Source organism: Chionomys nivalis, chromosome 4 (assembly GCF_950005125.1).
Source record: "Chionomys nivalis chromosome 4, mChiNiv1.1, whole genome shotgun sequence".
NCBI lineage: Eukaryota > Metazoa > Chordata > Mammalia > Rodentia > Cricetidae > Chionomys > Chionomys nivalis.
In genome coordinates this window covers 71,873,561-71,887,749 of record NC_080089.1, presented here as the reverse complement: position 1 = coordinate 71,887,749, position 14,189 = coordinate 71,873,561, and the positions used below count along the sequence as shown (strand labels likewise).

Here is a 14,189-nt window from a genome sequence, read left to right as displayed (position 1 = left end):
GTACAAACAAAATGCTCTGAGTACAGCCAATAATTCCTCAGTATTTATGAGTAATCAGTCCTTATTCAAATTTCCTCAATTATTCAGTTGTCTTACTGTTTGTTTGTGAAACAGGGTCTCACTGTGTAGCTTTAGCTGGACTGGAACTCAAGAGATCTACCTGCTGTTGCCTTTCTAGGGCTGGATTGAGGGTGGAAAAATATTCCTTAAAATATTTCATTATTATTTTTTGAGGGATGGGCCAGCAGTTAAGAGCACTTGCTGCTCTTTAAAGGGACCCAGGTTTGGTTCCCAGTACCCATACGGCAGCTCACAACCTCCTGAACCTCTAGTTCTAGGGAGACCCACTGTTCTCTTCTGGTCTGTGTTAACAGACATTCAGGCAAGATTCATACACATACAAATTTTAAACAAACAACAAAAATTAGAAAACTAAACCACAGACAAAATCTAAGGCAATGAGGAAAAATAAAAAGACTGAAAAACAGAAAAAGGAAAAGAAATAACCAGGTCAGAGCACTGTAGTAGGTAGGTAGTGTAAGCAAGCCCTGATTATGTACAGTACGGTGCAGCGCTAGGCTTCGAGACAGAGGCTGCTGTAGTCCTGCTACCACCACCTCCATCATCTCATCGCTGAAATACAATTCTCTCATCTGAAAAATAATATTCTCTCAGGACTGTTACAATCAGGAAATGAGAACATATATAAACGATTTAGTATAGGATCTAAAGCAAACAGATACTCTACACATTGCCGCAAGACCATTCTCATGATAGATTTTATTTATAAAACTGTTTTCCCTTCTTTCCAAGAAAAAGCCCTTTTAAGGGGCAGTCTTGTTTTTCAAGACAGGGTTTCTCTGTGTAACAGCTTTGGCTGTCCTAGAACTCAAATTGTAGACTACGCTGTCCTTGAACTCACAGAGCTCTGCCTGCCTCTGCCTCTGAGTGCTGGGATTAAAGGCGTGCGCCACCCCCATCCACTGGGACAGTCTTTCTTGAAATGTCAATCTTTCTGTCTTTACTTCCTTCTCCTGTAAGATTATTAACTCCAGAGCAGCTGTACACTTAACATTATTTATGATTGAATTAACAAACTTGTAATGTTATTTAAATGTCCATAAATAATACATTAACATCCACTATATACATTTAATAAGAAAATGTGGTTTACTGTAGTAATAGAAACTGAGACAATTTGTAGTTATGAAAATAATACCCAATTTGTCAGTTTATAGAGAAGGGTGGATACCAGTTAGCAGTTTATATCAGTGAATGAACTGAAGTCTTAACAAACCTTTAGCCTCTCAAAAAAACAACTAATCAACAACAACAAAAAAGCTGTGCAGTGATAGTGAATTCTTTTATCTCGGGAGGCAGAGGCAGGAGGATGTCTGTGAGTTCAAGGCCAGCCTGGTCTATAGAGTGAGTTCCAGGACATCCAGGGTTCTATACAGAGAAATCTTGTCTTGAAAACAACACCACCAAAACAAAAAGAAAAAAAGAAAATCCCAAATCAAACAAACGCCCTCTTAGCCTTTCTCTTGCCTTCTCTCCTTTTCTTCTACATAGCATATTACATAGCCAACTCTGTAACTAGTTCTTTACCAAGCTCTGAACTCCCAAAGGTGGGCTCAGCAGCTAAGAGCACGTACTTCGAGAGGTACTGAGTTCAGTTTCCAGCACCGTATAACTCCAGCTCTGGGAGATCCAACGTTCTCTTTTGGGTTCTGTGGGCACCAGCACACATGCTCTCTCTCTCTCTCACTCACACACACACACACAATATTTAAAACTGACCTTACTCAGCTGTTGTTTTCCTTTTGACCACTAATGGTCCCCTCCCAGAGATGAAATCATTGATATTTTTAGGTTATGAAATTTAGTAACACAGTATTTTTGTGTGTGCACATGTCCATCACAGAGTGCCTGTGGAGGTCAGAGGACAACTTGTGGAAATCATTCTCTTGTCACCACATGGGTCCTGGTGACTGAACTTAAGACTTGGGGGTAGTTACCTTTATCTGTTGAGCCATCTCAATGGCCCTCAAGATGACCACATACAGAAAGCAGGCTCCTCACCAACCATGAATAATGAACCAATAATCTAACAAACTGGCTTTTTAGATTTTCGCTTGTCCAATGAAACTGGGAGGATTGAGTAACTGGGAGATTCTGGAAAAGCTTTTTCTCTGATAAAGGCAGTAAGAACTGCCCTTCCTATCCTTGGGATGAAGGAGGACACACTAAGGGAACCACAGTGACTATGATGTAACACAAACCAAAGTTGGTGATGAAACAACTGAAGAAACAGAAGGCAGGACCTGTCCGTGCAAATAAACCATTGAATGAACTCCTTGAACCTTCTGTCTCCAGTCTTATTTCCCAGGGGTGAAGTTTCAATCTATTGGTCAATCTCGTCTCAAGCTCCTAGGCTGAGGAAATCTTCCTGCCTTAGCATCTCAGTAGCTGGGACTTCAGGCACATGCTACTACTTTTGACACTAAAATTGTTAAGACAACAGCTAAATTTCCTTAGACCGTCATACTTAAAGCAACACCCAGGAGGCTCATTGCTTTTATCGTGAGAGATTTATAGTTTTCAGGGTTACTTTCATTTTCAAGTGCTTTGGAATTTTGGTTTGTAGGTCCAATCTATGTGGGAGCCTTCCTGGACAGCACACCCACCTACTTTCTCAATCTTTCTCTTTTGTGAGTGACTACCTACCTGTCTAATGTGAGAGTCTTCCTGTATTTTACCCACCTTCCTTTCTCAATTTTCATTTACTTTGTGATTGCTTCCACCTGTCTGAACTTGGGGATCGAGGTCAGGGGTGATAGTGGGGCTGTCAGATATAGTGTATATACAGGTAAGTAGGCTGTTTCATTTAGAACATGGATATGATATGTTATATTCCCAGATATTGGTTCTTGCAGATTCTGTATCAAAGTGACCAAATGGTTCCATGGCTTTGTAGAAGCTGAAGTCTCTGTCATTTTCTGCCTCTTTGTAGACCTGTGGCCTGTTCTCTGGCTTATAATTTCTGTATATTTTAACACATCTGGGACTTTAAAATCTTCATCTTCGTATTTAATGTTCCTGAAAGACAGCAACCTAGATAGTCCTCAACCTAACACCTGAAAGGAAAGACCATGTGAAAGAACAAAGGAGAAGATGATCTTTTACAAAACATACAACACTCTATGCCATGTACCAATGCCAATAAATCTCAAGTGAACAACACAATTCCAGAGAAGGGAGGGAGGCAGGGAGGGAGAGAGCAAACACAAGCATGAGAACAAGCTGTCAGTTCTTTTGGATCAGCAGAGATGTGGCACACTATGCCTTGTACCATTTTTACACACCCTTGCTCCCCACCGTTTCACCAGTTTGAGGGAAATATAGCATCAGGTACAAATTTATAAAATGGCAATTGTCTATAAAAACACATCCCATAAATCATCTTAACATCCAGTCAGTATAATATAAAATGTTTTTAATTGTTTTTGAAAACATTTAAAAAACAATTTGAGCACTTTGAATAAAAAAGGGAACTGAAATGCTACTGCGATGTTCAACTACTGTGATCTCAGCAGGTACAACAGACAACAAAGCACCGGGATCTGACTCTGCACTAAATGACACACAACAGGGCTTGCTTTTGTCACCTCTGGTGTAGTAAGCACACTGTAGTACAAGACTGTTATCTGAACCTCAGATGCACTGCACAAATACGATCCTTCTTGCTCAGTTCAAAAGTCAGTGCTTATTGCAATTATATGCAAAAGTATTTACTTCATGAAGTCTTATCATGATAAAACAGTATGCAAAATGTTTTAAACATCAAAACAATGAAAAAAATCCCAAGAAAAGAACATATTCAACAACTAAGCAGAATTAGTAAACATTAAAAAAGCAAAATAACCTGTGAATAACTATGCTCACCTGGTTAACACAGAGCCAGTTTCAATACAGCCAAGAGGGGAAAAAAAGTGGTTACAGGATTACCTAGTACTGTACAAGATAAGTCAAGAACACTCATGCACATTTTGTGATCATGTATTAACATGGTGAAGCAAACTAAACTTAATTCTTCCTGCTGGAATATTCTCGTGTAAGAGAATAAGAAATAGAAATATCTCATTGAGATCAGTGCACATTGCTACATAAGACAATTTCATCTGTCACTTTGATGATATTTTGTCTTTTCATAATGAAACACATTTAAAAATTTTAATCTGTGGACTGTACTGGTTGCATTTATCCTAAGAGATGTGCCTACCACAGGTTCAACAAATTTAGTGCAATATATGAACCCCAAAAAGTTTGCTGGACGAATTCAGCCAAATTTAAAGAGTTTGCTGCAATACTGTACAGGGGGCAGGGGGGGTAAAAATCCTCCAGTCTCTATACTTTTTTTTTTTTTTATCAAAAAAGATTTCCATTATTTTTTTCATTAGTAGGAAGCTAACATGTAAACAGGGATTAGAATGGCCTCAAAGTCTCCTTTTCAGAGTATCTCACTGAGAAAGGCTCCCGTCATTTGTTAGAAGAAATCACACAGTTTCCTTTGGGTATTACATACTTTGGTGTGCAGTAGTGCTGTATCTCAATGTACAGTGAAGAAGTAACTAGTATCAAAAAAATCTAACAAATCATTAAATCAAATTAACAGCAAACACACACATATGCCAGTAACTACAACACATCCATAGATAAACCTCTGAGCCAACTCTAGCACCATTGATTTATTAGAATATGTTAATACCCTACTTTTCAAATCTGTTGAACAATGGACCCTTATTAAATTAACCCTTCCATCATATTTGTTAAATATTTGGATTGCGGTCTTCTGATTTATTTTTGAATTAAGGTAAAGAAAAGCTTGGCTAGGTTCAGGAGAGTACAGTGAATGGTTTCATGTTAGCTTTTAAGAACTTAAGGTTAACTTTAATATCTCTCTAAAAATTACCTTGAAACTCACTTAAATGAAGCTGCCCACTAGTTTTGTTAACATGAAATTCATAAATACTATTCATAAACCAAAACAGGAGCCACAGAGAAACACTTTAAAACAAATCCTGAGGGCTTTGCTTCTTTTGCAGCTGTGTCCACCACAATAAATAAGTTAAACAAGTAATAAAACGGTCCTCCTCTTCAAGTACTATCATCACCCCTTTGCTTTATCAGAGAACAAAATCTGAGGCTTCACACCTCACATGAGGAAATGATTTTTCACTGGGCTCTTAATATTATCTTTCCTACTTGGTGTTTTGCAAAGGATCCATGATCAAACTGCATCACTACATTCAGAGAAGCAAAGGAGCGAGCAAACTGAGGAAAAAAGCTGATTACTAAAGGATACCATGGCGAAAAGCATTAAAAAAGAATTCTTTAGTAGCTTCAGTATGTACACAGAGCTATGGTGAGGAAACCAAGAAAAAGTCTCTATTTCCCTTCTAACACTCCAATCTCAACAAGCAAATAATAAAACACAAGACATTTTTCTAACATGCTTGTATTTCTGCTATTAAATTTCAATGTCTAGTCTCTCTCTCTCTCTCTCTCTCTCTCTCTCTCTCTCTGTGTGTGTGTGTGTGTGTAAGTGATAGGGAGGGGAGGGAAGAAGAAAAAGGGACGGGAGAGATGGGAGTAGGAAGGAGAGGGGGATCAAGAGGGAGAAACAAAGTGTGCGAGCTAGAGAGCTCCATTTTAAAAGTCACCTTTTAAAACTGGACTAATGCAATGTCACAAATAAATGGCTACTAGTTTTCCTCTTAAAATTTTTAGTGCAGCTTTTACTTCCCTTAAATTAACATTTGCTTTCCATTGTTTTCTCCTACGTCAGCCCTTCATTGTGGGAGTAAATGGAACAAAGCCCCAGAAAGTCCTACAGAGATTTCTCATCCTACAGTAGCTTCATGTTTCAAGCTTAAATATTTATAATAACCTGAATATTATCCCTGTTTTAAGGAAGACTCTCTTGCCTACAGTATACCTTAGCTATGATTTCATACCTAAAAGATAATGCCAACAATAAAACAGCCTATGACTAAAAATGGATGGTTTCTACATAGATCAACTGATGAATTAAAATAAACTTATACAAAATAAAGACCCAGACTGCTCTTGTAAAAAGCTGGATTCTTTACTAGCAAATTAAATGGGGGAACATTATAAAATTTAAAACCTAATACTTGCTCTACAGCCTACTGTCTTCAGAAACCTGTCCAGAACTGAGGCAAGTCTAACCATTTCCTATTGAAGAAGAAACCACTTCTGCAGCAAACGCTTTTAAAATGTCACAATTAATAGTGTTTCTGCTGCGGGAGGCACTTCCATTAAGACAAATACAATACATATGTCTTTAGATACAGTGTGCTACATATTATAAAACACAATTTATCCCAACATTTCAACAGTAGGATGGTCCTTGCTTTCTATCCATTCAAAACCTGATGAAGTCATAGAGTTCATTGACTCACTGCAAATCTGTTGAAACAGTGGGTCATTCTTTAATTCTTCCAGTGTGGCTTCATCATCCTGTCCCTGCTGACGACCTGGATCAAACAGTAGATTTGGGTCTAAGGTGTTCAAATCGTTGATGCTGCCTGAGAGGTCAGAAGACAACCTGATGTCAGTAGGGAAATCAGATGCAGTGTTGGTGAGATCAGATGCGACCTGACCTCCCAGGGGCTGGCTGGTTTGCAGGTTGTCTCCACTCAACAGGTCTTTAACAGTGCTATTAAAATCTAATTGCTGTTCTCCAATTTCAGATTGTGCTTGATTATCTCCAGGAGAAAAACTGATCTGATCGGTGCTATTACTTTTGGTGAGGTAAGATGGTGTTTGGAACTCATAAACTGAAGTGCTGGAATCGATCATATTTTGTGAATTGGCACTAGGAAAAACAGGGGAAGTTTCCAAAATTTGAGTGAGATTCATCCGGGCTGTGTAATTGGAGGGCATGTTGTTCATTCCCAAACCTCTCACTGCATCATCATTGTCAGAATCGAGTTTGCTCAACAAAACGTTAGTTATTTTTTTACTGTTTGTTTGCTTTTGCAGAGCATTTGGGAAAGCTGTCTGCATCATGACTGTCAAGGGGACTGACTGACTTCTTTGAGCTATGTTGTTGGCACATGCATCTGTGTGAACATTTGTGAAAACATGAACTTCTGGGGTTACTGGACTTCCAAAGGGGGTTACACTAGACCGTGGGATATTAGACACAGGATAGAGGGTGCTTCCACTAAGATTCCGTTGGCGATGGACAGCAGGGCTCACACTCCGGCACCTGAAGTTGTTGCTGGCAGATGAATTAGTCCCTTTATTATCAAGAGGAGCGGGGACTGCAAACCCTTCTTGCTTGTTGGTGTTTACAGTGGCACCTTGATGCTGCACAGGAGAGACGGGAGTCAAACGACCAAAATGAGTGTCCTGGTGTCTGGACTGAGATTGATATGACTGTCCGGGCACAGCAAAGGCATGGGGTTTCCTGAAACGATCTTCTACTAGCTCCTGATAGCTTGGGAGAATGCCATGGCCAGAAACTGATGAACTACCAACCCCACTATAACCATTATTCATCCATTCAAGCTTGGTTTTATCAGGGTGCGTGGCCATGGGTCTCTGCATTGGCTTCACAGGACTGCTTGAGACAATGCTGGCATCGTGATAAGCCATACTGGAGCTTATTGGGGTGAATGCAAATGGATTCCTGCATTCAACAGGGCTTGGAGGGACACTACTGCTGCAATTAGAATGAGGAGTACCAATGGGTGTGTGTCGGCTACTTCCTAAAGCACTATCCACAGGTGTTGTCTGGGCAAGCCTGGAGCAAGGGCTCTCCCGTGATAGACTCTGAGACCCAGCAATCATTTCAGATGTGGGAGTTGGCGTTGGCGTTGGGGTTGGTGTAGGAGTGGGTGTGGGTGTGGGTGTGTGAATTGGAGTGCCATTGCTATGGATTGGATGATAGAAGTGGGTGCTGGAAGCATGAGATGACATTGGAGCTCCTGGAGTTACTGACTGACTCTGAAGGGTCATTCCCAAGCAGTTACCATAAGAATGTGAATTATTCATTGACATCTGCTGCTCCATAAGCACCAGCTCTTCCACAATGCTATCTTGTGTAAGTTCATCATCAAAAGGAAAGTAGCTTTCATTTGTCTGGGAAACAGAAGACTCAAACTCTTTCAGTTCGGACTGCAATGGTAACTGATCTGAAGACTGTGCTTGTATTTGATTCAAAGAAGATTCTGGAATCCGGCTATGTAGCTGCTGGCTGTATGTGTCCTGTGGTATCCCTTCTAATTCCCAAACAGATCTCTCTAGATCATGGATATCAGAATGTTCGGGAACAGTCATAACACTAATATCTTGGTGTTCACAGCTGGCAGCTATGAGGTCAGGACCCTTAGTAACTTGCTGCCATTCGTTAGGATTAAAGCTGCCATCTGATTTTGCCTCACAGTCCAAGAGAAAGACAGTCCCTTCAAGTTTTACTTTTACATCTGGAGACGATGATGGCGTTGTTTGCTGCTCCAGAACTGATTCACTGGCTACAAGAGTAGGGTTCAAGGGCTCATCCTCTATGATGTGTGAATTGACACTGATTGACACCTTGTTAGGAATCTGAGCACCTGCTGTTGAGCTTTCTGTTTTCCCTGAATGTGGAGCCTTTTGGTCCTTCTTAACAGTGCCTGGTTTCTGACCTTCTACGGTAGCTGCAGAAAGCTGCTCCACAATTGGTTTCTTTACAGGAGGCACCTGAGACTCTTGCAGTGTAGCAGACAGTCGTTTTCTTGGACTTTTAGTGCATAATTTAGGGTCTTTATTTACTGAGTCACCATTTGATGGTGAGCTGGTGCTGGTGAAAGGTAAGTTCTGAGTAGCAACCGAGAGAGTAACAGTGCTTTGATTATTGCCTGCTGAGATGGCTGGCAGAATTTCATTACAGCGACTTTTACATTTGGTCCTCTGGTCACAGACCTTAGTTGCTTTTACTTCAACGACACCTTCATTGGAAGGTTTGGATACTGCTCCATCTGTATTACTTTTCTGCCCCCAAAGGGCACTAGGTGTTGTTAGGGGAGCTTTAGTCCCCTCAGAGTTCTCTTGGCACTGTAGAGGATGCTCATCTGATGGACCTTCTGGTTCCATTTTGACTTCCACACCGGAAGTTCCCCCAGTGCTGCTGGCCCTAGACCCAGGAGACTGAAGGGAAACAACAGAACCATTCTTGATCTGAGGAACGCTCCTCGATTCCTCTGTTGTTCCAGTAGCACTGCTGACTGAGGCAGAATGTTTAGGAGGGGCATTATTGTTACTGGGCGTGAGGGATATTGTTGTCATTTTCACCACATTCAGAGAGCTCATGTGTGATGCAGGTACAACGGCAGTCTTGATGGGACTGCTAGTAAAGAGCACAGTTGTAGGAGAGCGGATGGTGAGTGCACTCGTGTTTGCTGGCTTGGGTAAGATCTGAGGGTAGCGGTGCCGGGCAGAACGGTCCCCACCAGGACTGGCTGGAACGTTCTGAGGAGTCTTTGGTGTCTGTTTCACAGACTGCATGTGCTGAGTGACCACCTGCACATTGAGGGGAAGAACCTTGCCATCAGAAGAACTCATGGGACTTGGTGAAGTTACTAACTGCCTGGTCCGCTGGACCTGCAAAAACATAGAAAACAAAAAGTCCATTCTAATAAGTTCAGGATACAACAGAATGTTGTACATCTGTATAATATTAAAGAATTTATTAAGTGTTAACTAAAAAGAAATAAGGCAGTTTTAATATTAGAAGAGAGTTCTTTTGGGTATTTTTGTATATAAATAGGCCCTCAAATATTTTAACAAATATAAGAATAATGCAATTATAGTAATTCCTGGGAAAAGACTTGGTTACTTCTCAGTTAACTTATGATAAATACTTGTCTAACTAATGGTTTAATGAGGTTACAGGGAGAAGAGATACAATCATGAAGAAAGGTAAACTCTAAAGTATCTACTGGAATCTGTCCCAAGAAGACAGCTCACTCTTGGGAGACTTTTAGAGTTTTAAAAACTAACGTGGATAAGGAGGACCTAGACAAAACTAAGGTCTCCCGAAGTCTGCTCCTCAGTGGATAATATGGCCATCAGTTATTGGAAGTGTTTTTATTGTTTGTTTGTTTGTTTGTTTGTTTTGAGACAGGATTTATTTGTGTTAAGATGCTGGCCTGGAAATCGCTTTGTAGACCAGATCTCCAACTCACAGAGATCCACCTGCCTCTGCCTCCCGAGTGCTGGGATTAAAGGTGTGCACCACCACTGCCCGGCAGCATATATTGGAAGTTTTAATGAAATAATAATGATGAAGATACTTATAAGAACAAGAAAAACAAGAGAAAGTATCCCCTTAGTAATAATATCAATAAGAGTGTAAGTTTATCATTTTACTTTAGCAAGAAACACATCTGAAGAGCCCCTTCACTATGTTAGTTGTATGACAGTGACCTGAACAATATTCTACTCCTCTATCCATCCAACTAACCACAGAAGTAGGCTCCATTAAATTATAAAATCTTTAACACTATAATTTGATTTACTTCAATATTCAGAAAAACTTTAGGCTCCCAAAAGTTTATAGCTATATTTTCTTGAATTAGCCAGAGATAAAAACAACTTTTAAATAAATTTATTCTTACTAAAGTTGAGTGGTTATATGCACACTTCATCCCTTATATATTCACTTCTGTTAGGTTTAGAGTTTGCTTTTCATTAGCAACACACATTTGAAATTAAAGACAAATGACTGAAGGTGAGTCTGACCATAAAACAAGTTTATGATTATAGCTCCACATACGGTTGCCTTCTTCTCACCTTTCACTTTTAATAAAATAAATGACTTTCCACTATCTCAGTAAGGCCAAACTGTAGTAATAACATTACCGGAATGGGACTAGGGACTGCTGCCACCACAATCCCAATGGGCTGGGGAGAAAGGATCGCAGGGTTTCCATTGGGTAGATTAGCCACTCCGTTGGCTGTAGTGCCTTCTGTTTTTTTTGCTGAGGATTCTGCTGGCAATGGGGATTGTAGTTTCTGTTCTTGCTGCTTTTTTTGAATTTTCCGTTGCAATTGTTGCTTAGCATCAATTGGAGATGGCAAAGTCTTTACTTGAGGTTGAAAAGAATTACTTTCAGCTGTAGGTACAAAAGCAGAAGGCTGGGGAATTCCTTTAAGTCCTGAAAATAAACACAAAGGAAAGCTAAAATAAAGGCTATCTCTTGTGGAAGGCCATATGACTCAGTTTCTTTGAGTATGTAGCCATCTACTGGACAAAACAACTAAGAAGGATATTCTAATCCTCACCTTATTTACAAAGCAAAGTAACAGACCTCTGTTTATAAATCTGTCAGCAAGATTTTGACATCCTAAAATATGGTTTGACCAAATAGTTTCAGGTAAGTAAACAATGGCAGACAATTTTAAAGGATTAATTATATCATAAATGTGGGGCCACTAACAAAAATACATGCCAACAGAGCATTTTTACATTGTATTAAAGGCCAGCAAATTTTCCTATCCCTTTCTGTAATTAGGATAAAATTAATAAATTTTCATAATTTTAATATTCAGCCCATAATAATAACCTAATAAATATTCACTAAAACCACTCCACAGCCTAAAAAAAATTATGTGGGGAAAACAAGTTTTTAATCTTACCAGAAATTCACAAAAATATGAACCATTATTTTAATTGTTATTATGATTATTCCAGTGTGACCTAGAGAAATTAAGAAGCAGAATTTCTAATGTTAAGGCATTTTGAAAAGTGTTACTGAGAAAACTTTTAAAAAGAGTAGTAAGACAGCAAAAAAAAAAAAGCAAGATATAAATTTTAAGAAAACTGAGTATGTAATAAAAGTACTTTCACAAAGCTCATTTCATACTTAGGAGGTGGCACTAAGTAGTAAGGAAGTCCCATGTGCTGAGGAGGAGCAGGATAGCCCGCTCTCGCACCTTGCCTTCTGTCCCCAGCCAGGTTCTGCTCTTCATCACTCTACTTACAGCCACAACTTGGTGCAGGTGGGGGAGGAAGGCTAGAAGAAGAGAAAGACACAGGAATTCTCTTCTGCAAACTCTGGTCGGTAATCCTTCATTTTTGATCCTCTCCTTTTCTTTTAAATAATGTAATTATTGTTTTGTTCTCTTTGAACTCAGCCTCACTGCTTTCTCTGGCACTGTCTCAGCTTTCTTCCCAGCACCTGCACCCAGGAAAGCCTTTGCCAATGGCTCACATCTTCCTGCCTTGTCCTCTTGCCAGCGTCTCTGGACAGGAATTAAGTTCCAAGCAGCTGACTCACAAAAAGGACATTTGTAACAACCTGTCCTTAAGACAGATACTATATTTATAAAAAAAAAAAAAAAAAAAAAGTTTGCCTTCAAAGGATGAAAATATTTACCATAAATACTCTTTTAAAAATTTTCTAAGAGTTAAGAACAAAATTTCAAGAGATTTAAAGTTTTTAGTAAATACAATTGGCAAAAAGTTTAGTGTCCCTAAAAATTTCTTTTAAATATGGAAATTACCTATTTGCTGTGTACTTTTTACTACATTTTAAAGATTTATTTATTATTTTATGTGCTACAAACATTGGACTTACTAAGCACCATCATACTTCTGCCTAATTTGAGTGCAAAATCTGGTTTGGTCACATACAGTTTATACTCATGAAGTTTTGAAAAGCTGTGATTAGCTACTGTGAGTGTGGGAGGCTGTTTTGCTGATACTGGTTCTCAACTGGTGGTAAAGTGAGTAGGAGACATTATATACATACACACACACCACAAACAGTAATTCTCTGCAGGATAAATGTACTGCAGATTTTAAAATATTTAGATTCAACTTAGAAGAACTAGCTTGGAAAACAAGTTTTGTTCTCTGTTCACAGAAATAATTTTCTAAAGTAATGTAATTTATTTACTCTATCAGGTTTAACAGAAATAAAGCATAAAATTTTCCATCAGAATTGATACCTTACATACAGCTATTAATTTAGGAATGCATTAGATATTTCAATAATAATATTAATTGCTAAAATTGTCAGTTCTAAAAATTTCTCTTTGAATTAAAATTCTCACTTAAACTGCCATTTAAATTTTTTTTCTCAGGTTGGAGTGACGGCTCAGCAGTTAAGAGCACTGGCTGCTCTTCAAGAGGACTTCAGTTCAGTTCCCAGACCCACATGGTAGCTCACACCTATCTGTTAACTCCAGATCCAGAAGATCCAACACCCTCACACAGAAATACATGAGGGCAAAAACACCAAAATACATAAAATAAAAATAAATTAAAAATTTTTTCTTTTGCAGTCACAAGTAGTGAACACCTTGGAGACAGAGGTAGGAGGATTTCTAGTAGTTCAAGGTCAGCCTGGTTTACATTACAAGAGCCTGGACTCAATGCAGTAGAGACCCTGTCTAAAAACAAATAAACAACAAACAAAACAAAAACAAAACTCTTGCTATTTTATAGTACCACTTCACAAGGTTTGTTATTTACGAAACCAGGTAACCAGTCATAATGATCGGATTGTTTTATTCACAAGCTTAATTTCTGGGATAGGAGCCTAGCACATAATTTTAAAATTTAATCGTATTTTACTTTTAACATCTAACTAGATACATAAAATATTCTTTATATTTAAAAACAGTCTTTTTTTTTATTAAAAAAAAAAGTATTAGCCGGGCGGTAGTGGCACAGCCTTTAATCTCAACAGAAGCAGAAGTGAGTTTGAGGTCAGCCTGGTCTACAAAGAAAGTTCCAGGACAGCCAGAACTGTTACACAGAGAAGCCTGTTTCAAAACCCCCACCCCACAACAAAACAAAACATAACAAAAAAAATCCCCCCAAATGAAGGGAAATTCAAATAGTTTACTCTAGCAGAGCATCATACAAAAGATAGGATTAAGAACTACAATTTAACAATATAGTTTTTATTTTGTTGGCTTAATAAAACATCTGCATTTAGTGTGAACTGGAGTAAGAATAAACTCATACAGGTACTAAATGTTTCATTAATGAATTCTTTAAATTTTATTCATTTATTCATGAGTGCACATGTGCCACAGAGTGCCTGTAGAGATCCTAGGACAACTTGTAGGAGGAGATTCAGTTCTGGTTAGAGGGCTTGGCAGCAGTG

At 38.9% G+C, this 14,189-nt stretch overlaps 1 protein-coding gene across 1 annotated transcript in view; it reads right to left on the bottom strand.

Moving 5' to 3' along the window:
* Positions 1 to 3,432: 3,432 nt before the first annotated feature.
* Positions 3,433 to 14,189, bottom strand: part of Rfx7 (regulatory factor X7) — a 92,077-nt gene continuing 81,320 nt past the window's right edge. Inside the window, exons 9-10 of the mRNA XM_057767001.1 lie at positions 10,933 to 11,228; positions 3,433 to 9,672 (exon numbers count right to left, since the gene is read on the bottom strand). Coding sequence (XP_057622984.1) covers positions 6,403 to 9,672; positions 10,933 to 11,228 — 3,566 coding nt within the window. The 3' untranslated portion in view covers positions 3,433 to 6,402. The remainder of the gene's footprint in view (positions 9,673 to 10,932; positions 11,229 to 14,189) is intronic.